Consider the following 20,000-nt stretch of genomic DNA (forward strand, 5'->3'; position numbering starts at 1 on the left):
TTTATTAGGTCTGTTCCGGGATTGTTTGTTGTCAGAATCCTAAATCAGCTTATGGTTCAGTCTCCTAGCCTTGAGGTCGTGATTTGTTTCATGCGGCTCTTGTCGTACGAAAGTAGGTCAGCGTATCTCGGCGCTGATCCTGTGGGTGCCACGAAACCGCGCAGCTCGGTGTTTTCCTGCTTCAACACTAAACGCACAGATTATGGAGAAGAATGTGGTCTTTGGGGGGTGGGGGGTGGAAACCCTGAGGATTGGAACTGCACTGAGGAGAACAATCGTAATTCTGACCCTAATCTCTTCCATAATCTGGCCCTCAGGAACATAAGAACATCGGGTATGTTTGTGCACTGAACTTCGGACACTGGGTGTCGTGCAGCTGCTCGATTGGGTTAACGCCATCCTCCGGTCGCCATGACGACCATATCGGCGTTGTCTTCAGTTAATTTGTTAGCAAACACATCTAGCTAACTATAATAGTAAATATTAGCTAGCTAGGTGTTATCATGTCTGTTTATGTCTGTTTTTTTTTTTATAAGACGTATCAATAACTTTACTGTAATTCTACACTCTCCTCTGTTTATTGTCTTGTCTCCTGTTTCTGTTTTATTTATATCTTCTTAGAGCATATTTTGAAGCAAACATATATTTTTGTTTGTGAGCACCATGATCAGGATGTGAGGTATTAAGGAGAGAACAGCAGCGGACTTAAACCCGAACCTTGCGGAACACCAAACTGGGTGTGCTTCTGTATATCCACTACATTGTTGAGTCAATTCCATGTCAGTGAGACACGTAACACTCAAAATGAGGACAGAAAGATCTCACAAAACAGACTGCAGCAAGATGGAGGCCATTGACTTGTTTATCCAGAAACAATGAAGCTTCTGGAAAACATCCTGAAGCGCATCATGCTAACATATGCTGATTAGCGAACATCCCTGGACCTTGATGTGTCTTTGTGTGTTTAGGTCTTTAAGGACCTGGGTTCAGATGTGCTCAAGGCAGCGTTTGAGGGCTATAACGCCTGCATCTTCGCCTATGGACAGACAGGTTCAGGAAAGTCCTACACCATGATGGGCAACCAGGTAAGAGAAGTGACCTGTTCCTCTTCTCGCCAAACATTTAGCATACAATACCTGTATAAATGTCTCTCTTTGTTTAACTTCTGTAAAATATCAGCAGACAGATTGACGTTTTTGAGATCGCGAGCTGCTCGTGTTTAATGGCTTTTAATAGCGAAATGTATCGCACGTGACTTTTCTTTTATTTCATCAGTCACCCGAGTCGTATTTAGTGTCTGATTTTTGCACCGCAGGGAGACGTGGGACTGATCCCGAGGATATGCGAGGGCTTGTTCACCCGGATAACCGGCATGACCCGTCGTGACGAAGCCTCCTTCCGTACGGAGGTCAGGTGAGTGACGCAAGGGTCAGAGGTCAGCGACTAAAAGTCCGAAATCTTCCATGAAAGAGAAGGTTCTTACATAACTGCCCGATTCACACGTGGAATTTTGTACACTCCGTGCACTCCACTTGAAAAAGGGGCGGAGCTTCCTATTGCTGAGCGAGAGAGAGATTTTCCAAGATGGCTGACGATACTTCGGTATGACTCCTTGTTGTTTTTAGTTATTTGGAGATCTATAACGAGCGTGTGAGGGACCTGCTGAGGAGGAAGCTGGCGAAGACGTATAACCTGCGAGTGAGAGAGCACCCTAAAGACGGCCCTTACGTCGAAGGTAGGACTTTATCGCTTGACTTATCGTAAGTGTTGTAGTGTGAATGCAGAGGGTCACGATGCTGCTCTGTCATGTCTCAGACCTGTCGAAGCACCTGGTTCAGAACTACAGCGACGTGGAGGAGCTGATGGAGGCTGGAAACATCAACCGCACCACAGCCAGCACCGGCATGAACGACGCCAGCAGTCGCTCGCACGCCATCTTCACCATCAACTTCACGCAGGTATAAAACACACACCGGTCGTCGGAGCTAAATATAAATCACTGAAAGCCCCATAACTAAAACTCTCTCTCTGTGTCTCTCTATCTGTCTGTCTGTCTGTCTGTCTCTATCTGTCTGTGTCTCTCTATCTGTCTGTCTGTCTCTCTGTCTGTGTCTCTCTATCTGTCTGTCTGTCTGTCTCTATCTGTCTGTGTCTCTCTATCTGTCTGTGTCTCTCTATCTGTCTGTGTCTCTCTATCTGTCTGTCTGTCTCTATCTGTCTGTGTCTCTCTATCTGTCTATCTGTCTGTGTCTCTCTATCTGTCTGTGTCTCTCTATCTGTCTGTCTGTCTCTCTATCTGTCTGTCTGTCTCTCTATCTGTCTGTCTCTCTATCTGTCTGTCTCTCTATCTGTCTGTCTGTCTGTCTCTATCTGTGCGAGATATGTAGGTAGGTGGGGTATGGATATGTGGAGGTGTAATATCGATAGGTCTTGTAGGTTCTGCTTCTATATCTGTGGTCTGTATCTATCTGTCTGTGTCTATATGGTCTATCTGTATGTATGTCTCTATATGTCTGTGTTAGAGATAGAGCGGAGGATAGACAAGATATATAAATGGTTGTATAACTATGTAGGGAGAGTAATGATGATTGAGAGGAGATAAGATAACAGATATATATAGATACTGTATTGTAGATATAATGATTAGTAATTGTTATAATTATATATACTTCTATATATGTATATAGATATCATTACCTATATATATATATACTTCATTTAATATATATATAACTTGGTATCTATATATGTGTATATATCATCTTCAATATACATATATATATACTCTGTAGTATATCTCTCTATATGTCTATGTTAATATATATATATATGTATATGTCACTATGTTCTATCTATATATGTGTATTTAATAATTAAATCTATTTATATCTCTCTATCTCTCTCTACTATCCACCCTCTCGCTCTCTCTCTTCTCTCTCTCTCTCTCCCTCTCTCTCCTCTCTTCTTCTCTGTGGCTCTGATGTGATTGATCTGAGATGTGCTTCAAGCCTCTGCTCTTTTAGTTCTTCTTTATAACAGCGTCGCTGCTTCCATTGATTTTGTGGCACTCGGTAATTGATACGAAGTAAATTCAATCAAATTCAATTCAATACACTTGAATGAAACAGAATTGTTTCAGATCATCCAAGGTGGAATAAATCATTGTGTCGATGCAGGAGAGAGAGAGAGAGAGAGAGAGAGAGAGAGAGAGAGAGAGAGAGAGAGAGAGAGAGAGAGAACCTGGAGACAAAGTTTATTTGGAGATGTGGTAACATTACATAACGGTTAAGGTTCAGACTAACGACTTGAAGGTTGTGAGCTTGAATCCCAGATACACCAACCTGGGCCCCTGAGCAAGGCCCTTAATTGCTCACTTGATGGTTAAGGGATGAGGGTGTGTGTTGTGGTGAAGAAAGATCTGAGCCGTAAGACGAAGCTCTCTATTTACCAATTGATCTATGTTCCTACCCTCACTTATGGTCATGAGCTTTGTGTCATGAACGAAAGGACGAGATCCCATATACAGGCGGCCGACATGAGTTTCCTCCGTAGGGTGGCTGGGCGCTCCCTTAGAGATAGGGTGAGGAGCTCGGTCACTCGGGAGGAGCTGCTCCTACACATCGAGAGGAGTCAGCTGAGGTGGCTCGGGCATCTGTTCCGGATGCCTCCTGGATGCCTCCCTTGGGTGGTGTTCCGGGCATGTCCAACCGGGAGGAGGCCCCGGGGAAGACCTAGGACATGCTGGAGGGACTATGTCTCTCGGCTGGCCTGGGAACGCCTCGGTATTCCCCCGGAAGAGCTGGAGGTAGTGTCTGAGGAGAGGGAAGTCTGGGCGTCCCTGCTTAGACTGCTGCCCCACGACCCTTCCCCGGATAAGCAGTAGAAGATGGATGGATGGATGGATGGATGGATGGATGGATGGATGGATGGTGTCTGTGAATATTTAAGGGTTTAGTCTCAATGTGCAGCTGGTTAACCTTCAGAAAGGTCAAAAGATCAATTGAAGTCTAACTGTTACCATAGAAACAAGTACGTATTAGAACTGTTCAACACCTTCTGACCAATGAGAGTCCAGGATTTAACAGTGTTTACGGTGTAACAGGAGCAGCAGCATTACCGGTATTTTGGACAAGTGGATCTTTCTACATCTGGACGCCTCGTCAGGGATGACAGAAGAGACGTGCGGAAAGAACAACGTTGATGAAATTCTCTGTGTTCACGCTGCATGTCTGTTTATCCTCCTCATCCTCCTGTGCCCAGCTATGGCAGGAATTCTTACAGATGTATTATTAATGTTGTTGATAAGCATTAAAAGGTTTATTAGCCGCTGCTAATTGAGTTCTGACTGGAGGCAAAAATCTCACATCTGTTCGGTTTCGTACCTCCTGCGTTTGATGAGACACAAAAACAACCTTCACACTCGTCTTTTCCTCATCTGTTCGCTCGGAAGTCAAAATCACTGATTAAAAGTTAATGTAAAGCATATACTGGGTCTTGTGTTGTGCTGTTTAATGAGCATTGTGTCCAGGTGTGTAGAGATGGAGATGGAGACAGCGGTGGAGGTGAGGGTGCAGATGGAGGTGGAGGTGGAGACAAAGGCGGATATGGAGATGGAGTCAGAGGTGGAGATGAGGTTGCAGGTGGAGGTGGAGACAAAGGTGGATATGGAGATGGAGACAGAGGTGGAGATGAGGTTGCAGGTAGATGAGGTTGCAGGTGGAGGTGGAGACAAAGGTGGATATGGAGATGGAGACAGAGGTGGAGATGAGGTTGCAGGTGGAGGTGGAGACAAAGGTGGATATGGAGATGGAGACAGAGGTGGAGATGAGGGTGCAGATGGAAGTGGAGACAAATGTGGAAATGGAGATGGGGACAGAGGTGGAGACAGAGGTGGTGATGAGGGTGCAGATGGAGATCAAGGTGGAGACAAAGGTGAAAATGGGGATGGAGACAGAGGTGGAGATGAGGTTGCAGGTGGAGGTGGAGACAAAGGTGGATATGGAGATGGAGACAGAGGTGGAGATGAGGTTGCAGGTGGAGGTGGAGACAAAGGTGGATATGGAGATGGAGACAGAGGTGGAGATGAGGGTGCAGATGGAAGTGGAGACAAATGTGGAAATGGAGATGGGGACAGAGGTGGAGACAGAGGTGGTGATGAGGGTGCAGATGGAGATCAAGGTGGAGACAAAGGTGAAAATGGGGATGTAGACAGAGGTGGAGATGAGGTTGCAGGTGGAGGTGGAGACAAAGGTGGATATGGAGATGGAGACAGAGGTGGAGATGAGGTTGCAGGTGGAGGTGAAGACAAAGGTGGATATGGAGATGGAGACAGAGGTGGAGATGAGGGTGCAGATGGAAGTGGAGACAAATGTGGAAATGGAGATGGGGACAGAGGTGGAGACAGAGGTGGTGATGAGGGTGCAGATGGAGATCAAGGTGGAGACAAAGGTGAAAATGGGGATGTAGACAGAGGTGGAGATGAGGTTGCAGGTGGAGGTGGAGATAAAGGTGAAAATGGAGGTGGAGACAGAGGTGGAGATGGGGGTGCAGATGGAGGTGGAGACAAAGGTGGAAATGGAGGTGGAGACAGAGGTGGAGATGAGGGTGCAGATGGGGGTGCAGATGGAGGTGGAAATGGAGGTGGAGACAGAGGTGGAGATGAGGGTGCAGATGGAGGGGCAGATGGAGGTGGAGACAAAAGTGGAAATGGAGATGGAGACAGAGGTGATGATGAGGGTGCAGATGGAGGTGCAGATGGAGGTGGAGACAAAAGTGGAAACAGAGATGGAGACAGAGGTGATGATGAAGGTGCAGATGGAGGTGAAGGTGGATACAAAGGTGAAAATGAAGGTGGAGATGAGGTGGAGTTAGAGGTGTAGGTGTGTTGCTGAATTGGCACCTGAGGTGGGGTTTGGTCAGAAGCTGTTGATGAGTTGTCAGTAACAGCAGCTCTGACAGGAGCACAGGTTTACATTAATGCACCCCATCTCATGTTATTGTCTCTATAGCAGAGAGAGAGAGATATTGACAAAATGTCACGGTACAAATTAGAGGTGTCTAACACGGTTTGGAGGGCCAACTCCTTGCCAGTCAGACCTGAAAGATTGGTGTGTGTCTGTGTGTGTGTGTGTGTGTGTGTGTGTGTGTGCGCGTGTGCGCGTGTGCGCGCGTGTGTGTGTGTGTGTGTGTGTGTGCGTGCATGTGTGTGTGTTTGTGAGGAACGGGCCTCAGAGAAAGGCCTTGGCTCTTTGAACAGCTCATAAAGGCCTGAGGAAAATGGTTTAAATTCCCTGCTTCCACTGTGTCTTCTACATTACGTCAAAGCTTTGTTGTACACTAATTAATGCCATTTGTTGAATTCAGATATTTGTACTTGATTAATAAATATATATCTAATATATAGTTAAATATATATAGTTAAATCCCGACTGGAAACAAAAGAAAGCAAATGATTAGAATAATATATATATATATATATATATATATATATATATAATATAATATATATATATATATATATATATATATAAATGATAAATGATTAGAATATAAATGTATAATGAATATAAATATATATAAATGATAAATGATTAGAATATATATATCTATATTTCACAACCAGTCGCATCTGCAGTGAAACTTTATCCTTTAATATGTTTATCTTTCCTCTGTTTAGATCAGATTTACACTTATTTGCAGTAGTCTGGTGCATTTGGTGTGCAGCGCCCTTCTACAGTCAGACTCCCTGAAACTACAACAAAACGTTTATTCGTTGTTCTTCTTTTGTTGTTGTTTGTTTGTTGTTGTTGGCCTATTTACTTGTTTACTTACCTACCTACTTTCTTATTTCTTTACTTCATTACTTACCAACCAACCAATATACACACTTACTTACACCTACATACTTTTGTACGTTCTTACCTTACGTTACTTCTTTAAGATAAATTCATTAAGATATTAAAGTTTGAGATTCAGTCCTTCTCTAATATATCCTGGTACATCACTCCAGGATGAATATAGCAACGTTTATATGTAGAACTTGATTTATTTGTCATTAATGTGTAAATATATATTTTAATATGGTGTCTGGACTCATCAGTTTACATATTACATTATATTGAAATTCTTAATATATCATATTATATATAACATTCCAAGTGATCACTATGTATGTATATATATATATATATATAAAACCATTAATTTATTTTTGTTTATGCCCCCCCCCTCTCTCTGCATTGCTTCTGATTCATTCACTCTGACTGTAGTTTCAATTCAATTCAATTTATTTGCATAGTGCTTTTAACAATTTCCCGTTGTCTCGAAGCAGCTTTACAGAAGTATGGACACAAAAGATAGAGAAAAAGCTATTCATAAAAAGCTAGACTAAACAAATTTGTTTTTAGCCTGGACTTAAATACTGTCCCGAACACTAATTGGAAGTCTGTTCCATGTGGGGCTCTGTAAGAAAAAGCTCTGGCCCCTGCTGTAGCCTTTTGTACTTGAGGTACTACCAAATAGCCTGCGCCTTTTGATCGAAGTAGGCATGACGGATCATAACAAAAACAAAAGATCACTTATACTGTGGCGCAAGACCATTAAATGGTTTATAGGTTAATAATAATATTTTATAATCAATGCGAAACTTGACTGGAAGCCAATGCAATGAGGATAAGATAGAAGTGATGTGGTCATATTTTCTGGTTCTAGTTAGGACACTAGCTGCTGTTTTCTGGACTAACTGGAGCCTGTTTATGCTCCTACTGGAACATCCAGGCAATATTGGCTATATTTCTACCCTTGTGGTATTATTTATGTGAGCTTCAAATGAGAGACCGGTATCAATAATCACACCAAGGTCTTTTACTGCTGCACATGATGTTGCTTCTGGCTGCCTGTGGACCTAGTAAAAGCACTTCTGTCTTGTCAGAGTTAAGCAGGAGGACGTTAGTAAGCATCCATTGTCTAATGTCCTTCACACAATCTTCAATCTTATTAAGCTGCTGACTCACATCTAACTGAGCTGAAACATATAGCTGTGTGTCATCAGCACAACAGTGAAAGCCAATACCATGTTTATGAATAATTGCACCAAGGGGTAGCATATATAGGGAGAAAATCAATGGGCCTAAAACAGAACTTTGCGGAACACCGAACATTACTTTAGTTTGTTGAGAGTGGTCACCACTGAGATCTACGAACTGATATCGATCTGTCAAAAAAGACCCGATCCAGGAGACCCGATCCTGTCCCTTTAACACCAACAACATGTTCTAGCCTATCAAGTAGTATAGAATGGTGAATGGTATCAAAAGCTGCACTAAGATCAAGTAATACTTGCAAAGAGACACAACCCTGATCATAGACCAGTAACAGGTCATTTACAACTTTAACCAGTGCTGTCTCTGTGCTTCGGATAAGTGGTAGAAAATGACTGAATGAATGAATGAATGTCTCTGTGCTCTGTGTGATGAGGCCTAAATCCTGACTTATACATTTCATGAATATTATTTCTATGTAGGTCTGAACATAACTGCTGAGCTACAACCTTTTCTAGGATCTTTGAGATAAAGAGGAGTTAGTTTGCTTGTTGCTGTTGGTTCCTGCTCCTCTGTGTGTGTGTGTGTGTGTGTGTGTGTGTGTGTGTGTGTGTGTGTGTGTGTGTGTGTGTGTGTGTGTGTGTGTGTGTGTGTGTGTGTGTGTGTGTGTGTGTGTGTTGTGGAGGAACCTGTTGACCGCACCCTGGATATTTTCCCACGTGACATTAAAAGCTAAATTATAAATGTCTGGTTTAAACTCTATTATTTTTACATCTATTTCAGGGGCGTCACCCACAAAGAAGAATGTTTAATGTTTAACGCTGTAATTGTATTGAATGTAAATATATTATTCACATATATTATTATATACTGAACGACATGTGTATGTGAGACTCTCCTCCTGTCCGGCAGGTGGCGGTATTGTGTGTGTGTGTGTTTTGGTTTAGAAGCGGCGCTTTCACATACAGTAAACAGAGAGAAGACGATATAAGACCTTATATATTTCTCTTGGTGTTTGAGGCTGTAATGTCGCTCCTTAACGACACATTTACCGGGACATTACTGGGACTTTAGTGAAGCTGTGTTTGGGATATTAGTCTGCGGTTTCCGGGTCTTTAATAAAGAGGAGGACCGAAGCGCTCGGTCATGTTCTGAGGAGGAGAAGAAAGGAGACAGGAGAAGAGAAGAGAAGAGGAGAGAAGAGGAGATAAAAGAGGAGGACAAACACCGGGGATGCGAACATGGCATCGGTGCGCGTGGCGGTGCGCGTGCGTCCCATGAACCAACGGTGAGCACAAACCTGTGGTCTGTGATTTTTACCGCTGAGACTCGAGTGAGACTCCGGTGTCCTTCATCAGCTCTCACAGGCTTCACCCTGTAGTGCACCTTGTAGTCTACAATCCGGTCACCTCTTCACCAATATAGTGCACTCGACTAGGGCACCAGGGGGCATTTAGGAGTGTCTGTCTGTCTGTCTGTCTCTCTCTGTCTGTCTGTCTGTCTCTCTCTGTCTGTCTGTCTCTCTCTGTCTGTCTCTCTCTGTCTGTCTGTCTGTCTGTCTGTCTCTCTCTGTCTGTCTGTCTCTCTCTGTCTGTCTCTCTCTGTCTGTCTGTCTGTCTGTCTCTCTCTGTCTGTCTCTCTCTGTCTGTCTGTCTGTCTGTCTCTCTCTGTCTGTCTGTCTGTCTGTCTCTCTGTCTGTCTGTCTCTCTCTGTCTGTCTGTCTGTCTCTGTCTCTCTCTGTCTGTCTGTCTGTCTCTCTCTGTCTGTCTGTCTGTCTGTCTGTCTGTCTGTCTCTCTCTCTCTCTCTCTGTCTCTCTGTCTTTCTGTGTTTGTCTTTCTTTCTCTTTCTCATCCAGACTTAATCTTGTTTCTTTCCTCTTTCTCTTCCCAGCTACTTTTGCTTCCGGTTGTTTTGTTTCTTTTCTTCTCTCTGTCTGTCCATTCAGTCCTTCATTACTATCTGTCTTCCCTGTACCTCCATCCATTCTTTCTGTCCTCCCCATCTTCCTTCCTTCTATCCTTCCTTCCTTCCTCTCAGTCATTCTCCATCCAGCCTTCTTTCTTTTCTTCCATTCTATTTTTCCTTCCTGTACATTTTTTGATTTAACTCATCAGCTTATTAACATCTCCTATGGGAGTGTGTGTGTGTTTGTGTGTGTGTGTGTGTGTGTGTGTGTGTGTAGCTCATTACACTGTAATTTAATGTCATATGGAAATCAGTAGTTCAGTGGTGATGTGTTTGGGTGTTTTTAATGAAATTATTTGTATTTCTGATACATTTGCTTTTAAAGCTGAAAAGAAAATATTTTTAAAATGTCTTTATTTCACCAAAAGACCACAATTTTCTTCCTGCTGAGTCACGGAACAGATAAAAGCTAATGAGAGGTCAATCATTCAGAGGAAATCTGTGTGTACAGTGTGTACAGTGTGTGTGTACAGTGTGTGTGAGTGTGTGTATTTGTGTATGTATGTATTTGTGTGTATATGTGTGTGTGTACATATGTATATGTATTTGTGTGTGTGTGCACATATATGTGTGTATATATGTGTTTGTGCGTGCGTGTGTGTGTGTATATGTATATATGTGTGTGTCTTTTTAACAGAACACTTTCTGGGAATTTTTAACAACGAGTGGAATTGGGGATGATTTTGATGGTGCTGATGGTGCTGGTAAAGCATCTGCAGTAGGAAATGTGGTTGATTGATGAACTCTCTGTGACTCATCTGATGGTTTTGTTTCTCCTCCGCAGGGAGAAGGAGCTCTCAGCCCAGTGCATCATCGAGATGGAAGGAAACAAGACAACTATTACCAACTTAAAAGTGAGGAACACGGAGAGAGTTGAAAGATTACGTTATAACAAAGGGCCTTTTTACACCCGGTTACACTTCGTGTGTTGTCTCTGATCCGATAGCTGTCTGATTGGTTAAAACTCCCGTTTACATCAGGCCACATAAACGTGTCTCGGCGAATCGGATATCGAGCCGATCTTTCTACTCCCGCCCAAAATGCTGATATATTTGACCTCATTTATGGGGTAATTGAAATGGAACACACTTTGGTGTATGCGGTTGCTACAAAAAACAGCATTTACTGTTTGCTGCATTCTCGCTGGCGGCAGCAGCGCATTTTAAGCCCCAACGAGACGCCTGGGTGAAAGATCAGAGCCAGTGCTGGTGGGAAAACATGTTTGTTTCTGGTGCGATACACGACTTGCGAGTCTCCTGTGAGTGACGTACTTCTGTTAGGGAGGAGTTTAGCGCTGACGTATGTGTCTTAAACAACCACATTCATTTACACCTGTCCAGTTTCATCTGAAACGCGTCCCAGACCACCTCCTGAAGGGGTTTGTACCATCGGATTTATATCCGTCTCCAAAACGTTTCGGAGGGCATTTAGACCTGGTCTTTTTACCATCGGATAGCTATCTGATCACAGAACACGCAGGAAGTGACCAGGTGTAAAAAGCCCCACAGAGACAGAATGGTTAAACATGAAAACACACATTTCATCACATTCATGATTTACACTTACAATAACAAACAATCCTGCTTTTGTTGTAAACGTTGAATTTCTCATGTGCTCCAGATCCCTGATGGTGTGACGGGTGACTCGGTGAGAGAGAGAACTAAAACCTTCACATATGACTTCTCCTATGACTCGGGCGACCGCAAGGGCACCGGCTTCGTCTCGCAGGAAAAGGTGATTTGAATACAGTATTTATGCTGGCTTCCTAAAGTGTGATTCTGATGCTTACTTGTATAAAATTCTACAACAGCTCAGAGTGTTTATGGGCTTTAAATGTCATACTCATGGCACTGGACTTGAACTTGTGCTGTCCTGGTTATGGACAAAGGCTGACAATTTCGGAGGTGTCCTGAGACAACCTGAGGTGTCCTGAGGTGTCCCGAGACGACCTGAGGTGTCCCGAGACGACCTGAGGTGTCCCGAGACGACCTGAGGTGTCCTGAGACGTCCCGAGACGACCTGAGGTGTCCTGAGACGTCCCGAGACGACCTGAGGTGTCCCGAGACGACCTGAGGTGTCCCGAGACGACCTGAGGTGTCCTGAGACGTCCCGAGACGACCTGAGGTGTCCCGAGACGACCTGAGGTGTCCCGAGACGACCTGAGGTGTCCCGAGACGACCTGAGGTGTCCCGAGGCGTCCCGAGATGACCGGAGGCGTCCCGAGACGACCGGAGGTGTCCCGAGACAACCGGAGGCGTCCCGAGACAACCGGAGGCGTCCCGAGGCGTCCCGAGGCGACCTCAGCTGTCCTAACCTGCCTTTAGAGTTTAGAAGCTGTTCTAAACTTTTCTGAGAAGTTATAAGCTGTTCTGAGCTGCCTTGAGATTTCCTGAGACGATTCACAATGTCCTGAGATGTTTTGAGATATCTTGAGATGACCTGAGATTTCCTGAGACATTATGGGATGTCCTGAGACGGCATGGCAATATCCTAAGATATTTTGAGCTTTCCTGAAATATCGGGAACAGCCCTGTGGTCTCCTGAAACATTCCAAGTGATCACTAGTTGTGCTTAGCTGACTTGTGCTGAGTTCTGTCATGAGACATCCTGTCAGGAGATACGAGATCAGTGTAACAGAGAACTGGTCAAGCACTTTAACACTGAGAACGTCAGGAAGAAAATAGTTTCTATATTAATTTTCATGGTGAACTGATTCTGCTGCTCTTTATGAGAGAGTATTTTTTTATATAACGGGGATCGAGCCGTGACCTGTTAAGAAACTGGTCTCCTGTTTCACAGAGTAACGTGAGCCGTGTTTAACACGTGGCTCGTAGACCGACACACTAAGGTTACAGAAGATAATAAAACGTGCATTAGAAAACGATTGAAACGGTTAAAGAAAGTCTGTACACATTTCTTACATACAGTAAATAACAACAGAAATCAGGACTTCTTATAAATATGCAAATTAGGAACACGCCTATATATTTATTTGCATAATTTTCTTCTCTGTAGCCTACATTTAAAGCTAGCTTATAAAACATCTTCAAGGTCTTAAACTTTGTGTCGTCGTTCTTTATTCATTTGCATATTACTCCATGATAGGTCGAGTCAAATCGCAAATTGTGCTCGCACAAAGCTCCGCCCACAATTAATAAATTTTTTTATTATACAGAACTGCTCAGAAGTTTGTGATTAAAAATGTGTTCAATTGGGTGCCGTGTGAATAAATTCTACATTGAGCTTGAGAGTCCAAGACGTTTAACGTTTATTAGCTTGCTGAGATCAGATCCTTGCTGTGGCTATAACAGAATTTATTAGGTCTGTTCCGGGATTGTTTGTTTGTTGTCAGAATCCTAAATCAGCTTATGGTTCAGTCTCCTAGCCTTGAGGTCGTGATTTGTTTCATGCGGCTCTTGTCGTACGAAAGTAGGTCAGCGTATCTCGGCGCTGATCCTGTGGGTGCCACGAAACCGCACAGCTCGGTGTTTTCCTGCTTCAACACTAAACGCACAGATTATGGAGAAGAATGTGGTCTTTGGGGGGTGGGGGGTGGAAACCCTGAGGATTGGAACTGCACTGAGGAGAACAATCGTAATTCTGACCCTAATCTCTTCCATAATCTGGCCCTCAGGAACATAAGAACATGGTATGTTTGTGCACTGAACTTCGGACACTGGGTGTCGTGCAGCTGCTCGATTGGGTTAACGCCATCCTCCGGTCGCCATGACGACCATATCGGCGTTGTCTTCAGTTAATTTGTTAGCAAACACATCTAGCTAACTATAATAGTAAATATTAGCTAGCTAGGTGTTATCATGTCTGTTTATGTCTGTTTTTTTTTTATAAGACGTATCAATAACTTTACTGTAATTCTACACTCTCCTCTGTTTATTGTCTTGTCTCCTGTTTCTGTTTTATTTATATCTTCTTAGAGCATATTTTGAAGCAAACATATATTTTTGTTTGTGAGCACCATGATCAGGATGTGAGGTATTAAGGAGAGAACAGCAGCGGACTTAAACCCGAACCTTGCGGAACACCAAACTGGGTGTGCTTCTGTATACCCACTACATTGTTGAGTCAATTCCATGTCAGTGAGACACGTAACACTCAAAATGAGGACAGAAAGATCTCACAAAACAGACTGCAGCAAGATGGAGGCCATTGACTTGTTTATCCAGAAACAATGAAGCTTCTGGAAAACATCCTGAAGCGCATCATGCTAACATATGCTGATTAGCGAACATCCCTGGACCTTGATGTGTCTTTGTGTGTTTAGGTCTTTAAGGACCTGGGTTCAGATGTGCTCAAGGCAGCGTTTGAGGGCTATAACGCCTGCATCTTCGCCTATGGACAGACAGGTTCAGGAAAGTCCTACACCATGATGGGCAACCAGGTAAGAGAAGTGACCTGTTCCTCTTCTCGCCAAACATTTAGCATACAATACCTGTATAAATGTCTCTCTTTGTTTAACTTCTGTAAAATATCAGCAGACAGATTGACGTTTTTGAGATCGCGAGCTGCTCGTGTTTAATGGCTTTTAATAGCGAAATGTATCGCACGTGACTTTTCTTTTATTTCATCAGTCACCCGAGTCGTATTTAGTGTCTGATTTTTGCACCGCAGGGAGACGTGGGACTGATCCCGAGGATATGCGAGGGCTTGTTCACCCGGATAACCGGCATGACCCGTCGTGACGAAGCCTCCTTCCGTACGGAGGTCAGGTGAGTGACGCAAGGGTCAGAGGTCAGCGACTAAAAGTCCGAAATCTTCCATGAAAGAGAAAGGTTCTTACATAACTGCCCGATTCACACGTGGAATTTTGTACACTCCGTGCACTCCACTTGAAAAAGGGCGGAGCTTCCTATTGCTGAGCGAGAGAGAGATTTTCCAAGATGGCTGACGATACTTCGGTATGACTCCTTGTTGTTTTTAGTTATTTGGAGATCTATAACGAGCGTGTGAGGGACCTGCTGAGGAGGAAGCTGGCGAAGACGTATAACCTGCGAGTGAGAGAGCACCCTAAAGACGGCCCTTACGTCGAAGGTAGGACTTTATCGCTTGACTTATCGTAAGTGTTGTAGTGTGAATGCAGAGGGTCACGATGCTGCTCTGTCATGTCTCAGACCTGTCGAAGCACCTGGTTCAGAACTACAGCGACGTGGAGGAGCTGATGGAGGCTGGAAACATCAACCGCACCACAGCCAGCACCGGCATGAACGACGCCAGCAGTCGCTCGCACGCCATCTTCACCATCAACTTCACGCAGGTATAAAACACACACCGGTCGTCGGAGCTAAATATAAATCACTGAAAGCCCCATAACTAAAACTCTCTCTCTGTGTCTCTCTATCTGTCTGTCTGTCTGTCTGTCTGTCTCTATCTGTCTGTGTCTCTCTATCTGTCTGTCTGTCTCTATCTGTCTGTGTCTCTCTATCTGTCTGTCTGTCTCTCTCTATCTGTCTGTGTCTCTCTATCTGTCTGTCTGTCTCTATCTGTCTGTGTCTCTCTATCTGTCTGTCTGTCTGTCTCTATCTGTCTGTGTCTCTCTATCTGTCTGTCTGTCTGTCTCTATCTGTCTGTGTCTCTCTATCTGTCTGTCTGTCTCTATCTGTCTGTCTGTCTCTATCTGTCTGTGTCTCTCTGTCTATCTGTCTGTCTGTCTCTATCTGTCTGTGTCTCTCTATCTGTCTGTCTATAAATATACTATACAGCTGTGTATGATAGTGATGTAGTAGGTAGAGATTGTGTGCGGGGAGCTAGATGAGCGAGAGAGAAGAGATAGAGAGTCGAGTGATTGAGAGAGAAGGAGACGGAGATAAGGAGAGAGAGAGAGACGGAGACCGATGATACCGGGAGAGAGAGAGAGAGAAAGAGAGAGAGCAGAGGAGAGAGCGAGAACGAGATGAGAGAGAAAGGGAGAGAGAGAGAGCGGCGATAGGTAGACATGAGAGAGAGAAGGAGAGAGAGTAAGAGAGAGGAGAAGAGAGGATGTTATCGAGCAGCAGAGAGGTGGAGAGGGAGAGAGAGAGGGGAGCGGGGAGGAGAGAGAGAGGGAGAGAGAGGCTGATGGGTAGAAGGAACAGATAGAGAGAGCTAGAGAGAGAGAGAGAGCGACAAATGAGACAGAAACGAGAGAGAGCGAGAGAGAAAGAGAGAGAGAGAGAGATGAGAGACGAGAATGAGAGAGGGAGAGAGAGAGAGAGGTGTGAGGGAGAAGGCAATCTAGCGAGCGAGAGAGATAGAGAGAGAAGAAGAGACAGTCACGCTATCATCTCTATCTAGATAACAGCTCTCTCTCTCTCTCTCTCTCTCTTTCTCTCTCTCTCTCTGCGTCTCTCTAGGCTAAGTTTGATGCAGAGATGCCGTGTGAAACAGTCAGTAAGATTCACTTGGTGGACCTGGCAGGCAGCGAGAGAGCCGACGCTACGGGAGCCACCGGCGTTCGCCTCAAAGAGGGAGGCAACATAAACAAGAGCTTGGTTACCCTTGGCAACGTTATATCTGCCCTGGGTGAGGGCAGAATACAAACACTTCAGCTTCGTCATAACTTACAGCACTTACAGATCCTGAGCGTTGCTCTCTATCCTGCTGGAGCTCGTCTAGACTAACTCTTTCTGTCTCTCTAGCCGATATGTCTCAGGACGGAGGGAGCTGCCATCTGAAGAAAAAGCAGGTGTTTGTCCCTTACAGAGACTCTGTCCTCACGTGGCTTCTCAAAGACAGTCTGGGAGGAAACTCCAAAACCATCATGATCGCAAGTCAGTAGCTAAACTCACAAGCTCTGCTTCCTACTGGCTTTGTTAGCGGTAGAAGAAAGAAGAAGTTCTTTCTTTCTTTCTTTCTTTCTTTCTTTCTTTATTTCTTAATTTCTTTCCCTCCCTCTTTTTTCTTTCTTTCTTAATTTCTTTCCCTCCCTCTTTTTTCTTTCTTTCTTTTCTTTTTCTTTTTTCTTTCCTTCTTTCTTTCTTTCTTTTTTTTCTTTCTTTCTCTCTTTTTTCTTTCTTTCCTTCCTTCCTTCCTTCTTCCTTTCTTTTCTTTTTCTTTTTTCTTTCTTTCTTTCTTTCTTTCTTTCTTTCTTTCTTTTTCTTCCTTCCTCTTCTTCTTTAGTCTTCTTTCATTTCCTGTCTTCATTTTCTTTCTTGTTTCTTTTTTCATTTTCCTTTTATCTTTTTTTCTTTCTTTCTTTCTTTCTTTCTTTCTTTCTCTCTTTTTTCTTTCCTTCCTTCCTTTCTTCCTTTCTTTCTTTCTTTCTTTCTTTCTTTCTTTCTTTCTTTCTTTCTTTCTTTCTTTCTTTCTTTCGCAGCCTTTTCTCCTGTACATCACACTCAGTACAGAGACCATATACAGTAAACAATAATAAGTTGTAAAGCACACAGCAGTGTAATGTATTTTCACCGCTTTCCCCCCAGCCGTCTCTCCTGCGGACGTGAACTACGGCGAGACCTTAAGCACGCTGCGCTACGCTAACCGCGCCAAAAACATCATCAACAAACCCACCATCAACGAGGACGCCAACGTGCGGCTGATCCGCGAACTGAGAGCCGAGATCGCTCGCCTCAAAGCCCTGCTTGTTCAGGGGAATCAGGTCAGGTGTTGTGTAAAGAGGAAAGAAAAGCAGGATATCTAATTCAGAGCTCGCTCTCTGACTCTGACTCTGACTCTGAGTTCACACACGTGCTGTTTTTATTTCTGTTCTCAGATCGCACTTCTGGATTCACCCACAGCTCTGAGTATGGAGCAGAAACTGCACCAGAACGAGGCTCGGGTAAACAACACCCTTAATCAGACGCGCTGCCGGGAACCTGATCATGCACTCTCTTTGTTGCATTGCTTTCTTTTCTTTTACTTAATTAATTTAATTTCTTGTCATTAATCATCCTTAACTGGATTTCTTTTCTTTTATGATTCTTTAATTAATTCACTTTATTTCATGCATTACTTCATTCCTTCCTTCCTTCCTTTCTTTTCCTTCCTTCCTTTCTTTTCCTTCCTTCCTTCCTTCCTTCCTTCCTTCCTTCCTTCCTTCCTTCCTTTCTTTTCCTTCCTTTCTTCCTTCCTTCCTTCCTTCCTTCCTTCCTTTTCTTTTCATTCCTTCCTTTCTTCCTTCCTTCCATCCTTCCTTCCTTTTCTTTTCCTTCCATCCTTTTCTTTTCGTTTTTTTTCTTCCTTCCATCCTTTCTTTCCTTACTCCCTTTTTACCTTTTCTTTGTTGCTCACTTGCTTTTTTGCCTTTTGATCTCCTACATTTCCCTTCATTGTCTTTCTTTCTTTCATACTCATCTTTATTTATTCATTGGTTTGTTTTCAGGTGCTGGAGCTGACGAAGGAGTGGGCAAACAAATGGAACGAAACACAGAATATTCTTAAGGTACTGATGCTGTCATTATACACAAAGATCAGGAACGTGGCACCTTTCAGTAGTTTTAGTCACGTTGGTAAATCTCTGGCCAGGTGATATTTGTACTCGGTGTGTGTGTGTGTGTGTGTGTGTGTGTGTGTGTGTGGGCTAGGAAGAGACTCTAGCTCTGAGAAAGGAAGGGATTGGTGTGATCCTGGACTCAGAACTTCCGCATCTCATTGGCATCGACGACGATCTGCTCAGCACTGGCATCATCCTCTACCACTTAAAGGTGTGACGATTTACTCGATTTAATATCAAAGCCATTAGTAATAAATCTCAATTTCCTCCCTGATGTCACCTGACGGTGTTGACCAGAACGTGTGTGTGTACTGAGGAACCTTCCAGTGGCTCAGATCAGAGGAAGAAAGTTGTGTTATGAGGAATTTAGGAAGTGCCGTTAGTCTGTAATTCTAGGCTAATCCTGTCTTACAGGAGTTTGTTACAGATTACAGATCGCAGCAGAACCTTTTTGTTATGTTGATTATCATATTTACGTTGTGTTCTTGCAGGAGGGGAGGACGTGTGTAGGCCGGGAGGACGCCACCAATGAGCAGGACATCGGTAAGCTTGTCTGGGTCAGAACTTTAACCAAATCAGTACAAAATAACGGCGTAGTCAAGAGTAACGTCGGCCATTTCAGCCACTCACCCGACCAACCACTCAACCAGTCCACACACACACACTGTAAAAATGGCTGTCCAAAATGTCAACCTTTTCATCCAACCACACACCAAACCAAGACGTCAGGTCAAGACGTCAGGTCAAGACGTCAGGTCAAGACGTCAGGTCAAGACGTCAGGTCAAGACGTCAGGTCAAGACGTCAGGTCAAGACGTCAGGTCAAGACGTCAGGTCAAGAAGCTTTTATTGTCATTACAAACATGTATAGCTGTTGCAGTACACAGTGACATGAGACACGTTTCTCCAGGATCAAGGTGCTACATAAAACAAAGACAGGGCTAAGGACATGTAAGTAGTCCTAGGTACATAAGGTGTATCTGTGTAACCTGGTGCAGACAGTGCAGGACAAGACAGTGCAGGACCAGACAGTGCAGGACAAGACAGACCAGACAGTGCAGGACCAGACAGTGCAGGACCAGACAGTGCAGGACCAGACAGTGCAGGACCAGACAGTGCAGGACCAGACAGTGCAGGACCAGACAGTGCAGGACCAGACAGTGCAGGACCAGACAGTGCAGGACCAGACAGTGCAGGACCAGACAGTGCAGGACCAGACAGTGCAGGACCAGACAGTGCAGGACCAGACAGTGCAGGACAAGACAGTGCAGGACAAGACAGTGCAGGACAAGACAGTGCAGGACAAGACAGACCAGACAGTGCAGGACCAGACAGTGCAGGACCAGACAGTGCAGACCAGGACAAGACAGACCAGGACAAGACAGACCAGGACAGACAATACAGTGCAGGACAAGAAAAACAGGACAGACAAGACAGTGCAGGACAAGACAAACAGGACAGACAAGACAGTGCAGGACAAGACAAACAGGACAGACAAGACAGTGCAGGACAAGACAAACAGGACAGACAAGACAGTGCAGGACAGTGCAGGGCAGGACAGTGCAGGGCAG

At 44.2% G+C, this 20,000-nt stretch overlaps 2 protein-coding genes across 5 annotated transcripts in view; both read left to right on the forward strand.

Moving 5' to 3' along the window:
- The window catches only part of LOC125139404 (kinesin-like protein KIF16B), a 6,916-nt gene extending 4,937 nt beyond the window's left edge, over window positions 1-1,979 (forward strand). Inside the window, exons 4-7 of the mRNA XM_047803276.1 lie at window positions 969-1,085; window positions 1,316-1,413; window positions 1,626-1,735; window positions 1,816-1,979. Coding sequence (XP_047659232.1) covers window positions 969-1,085; window positions 1,316-1,413; window positions 1,626-1,735; window positions 1,816-1,964 — 474 coding nt within the window. The 3' untranslated portion in view covers window positions 1,965-1,979. The remainder of the gene's footprint in view (window positions 1-968; window positions 1,086-1,315; window positions 1,414-1,625; window positions 1,736-1,815) is intronic.
- The window catches only part of kif16ba (kinesin family member 16Ba), a 36,948-nt gene that overhangs the window by 5,185 nt on the left and 11,763 nt on the right, over window positions 1-20,000 (forward strand). For 2 of the 4 annotated variants that reach the window (XM_047803271.1, XM_047803273.1), the window contains exons 1-14: window positions 8,967-9,327; window positions 10,790-10,859; window positions 11,626-11,739; window positions 14,288-14,404; window positions 14,635-14,732; window positions 14,945-15,054; window positions 15,135-15,277; window positions 16,353-16,521; window positions 16,638-16,769; window positions 17,421-17,596; window positions 17,711-17,776; window positions 18,320-18,379; window positions 18,522-18,641; window positions 18,922-18,973. In XM_047803271.1, coding sequence (XP_047659227.1) covers window positions 9,281-9,327; window positions 10,790-10,859; window positions 11,626-11,739; window positions 14,288-14,404; window positions 14,635-14,732; window positions 14,945-15,054; window positions 15,135-15,277; window positions 16,353-16,521; window positions 16,638-16,769; window positions 17,421-17,596; window positions 17,711-17,776; window positions 18,320-18,379; window positions 18,522-18,641; window positions 18,922-18,973 — 1,474 coding nt within the window. In that variant the 5' untranslated portion in view covers window positions 8,967-9,280. Of the gene's footprint in view, window positions 1-8,965; window positions 9,328-10,789; window positions 10,860-11,625; window positions 11,740-14,287; window positions 14,405-14,634; window positions 14,733-14,944; window positions 15,055-15,134; window positions 15,278-16,352; window positions 16,522-16,637; window positions 16,770-17,420; window positions 17,597-17,710; window positions 17,777-18,319; window positions 18,380-18,521; window positions 18,642-18,921; window positions 18,974-20,000 lie in introns of those variants that run through there. The other 2 variants (XM_047803272.1, XM_047803274.1) reach the window with 2 other exon arrangements.

The sequence above is a fragment of the Tachysurus fulvidraco genome, chromosome 18, assembly GCF_022655615.1.
Source record: "Tachysurus fulvidraco isolate hzauxx_2018 chromosome 18, HZAU_PFXX_2.0, whole genome shotgun sequence".
Lineage (NCBI taxonomy): Eukaryota > Metazoa > Chordata > Actinopteri > Siluriformes > Bagridae > Tachysurus > Tachysurus fulvidraco.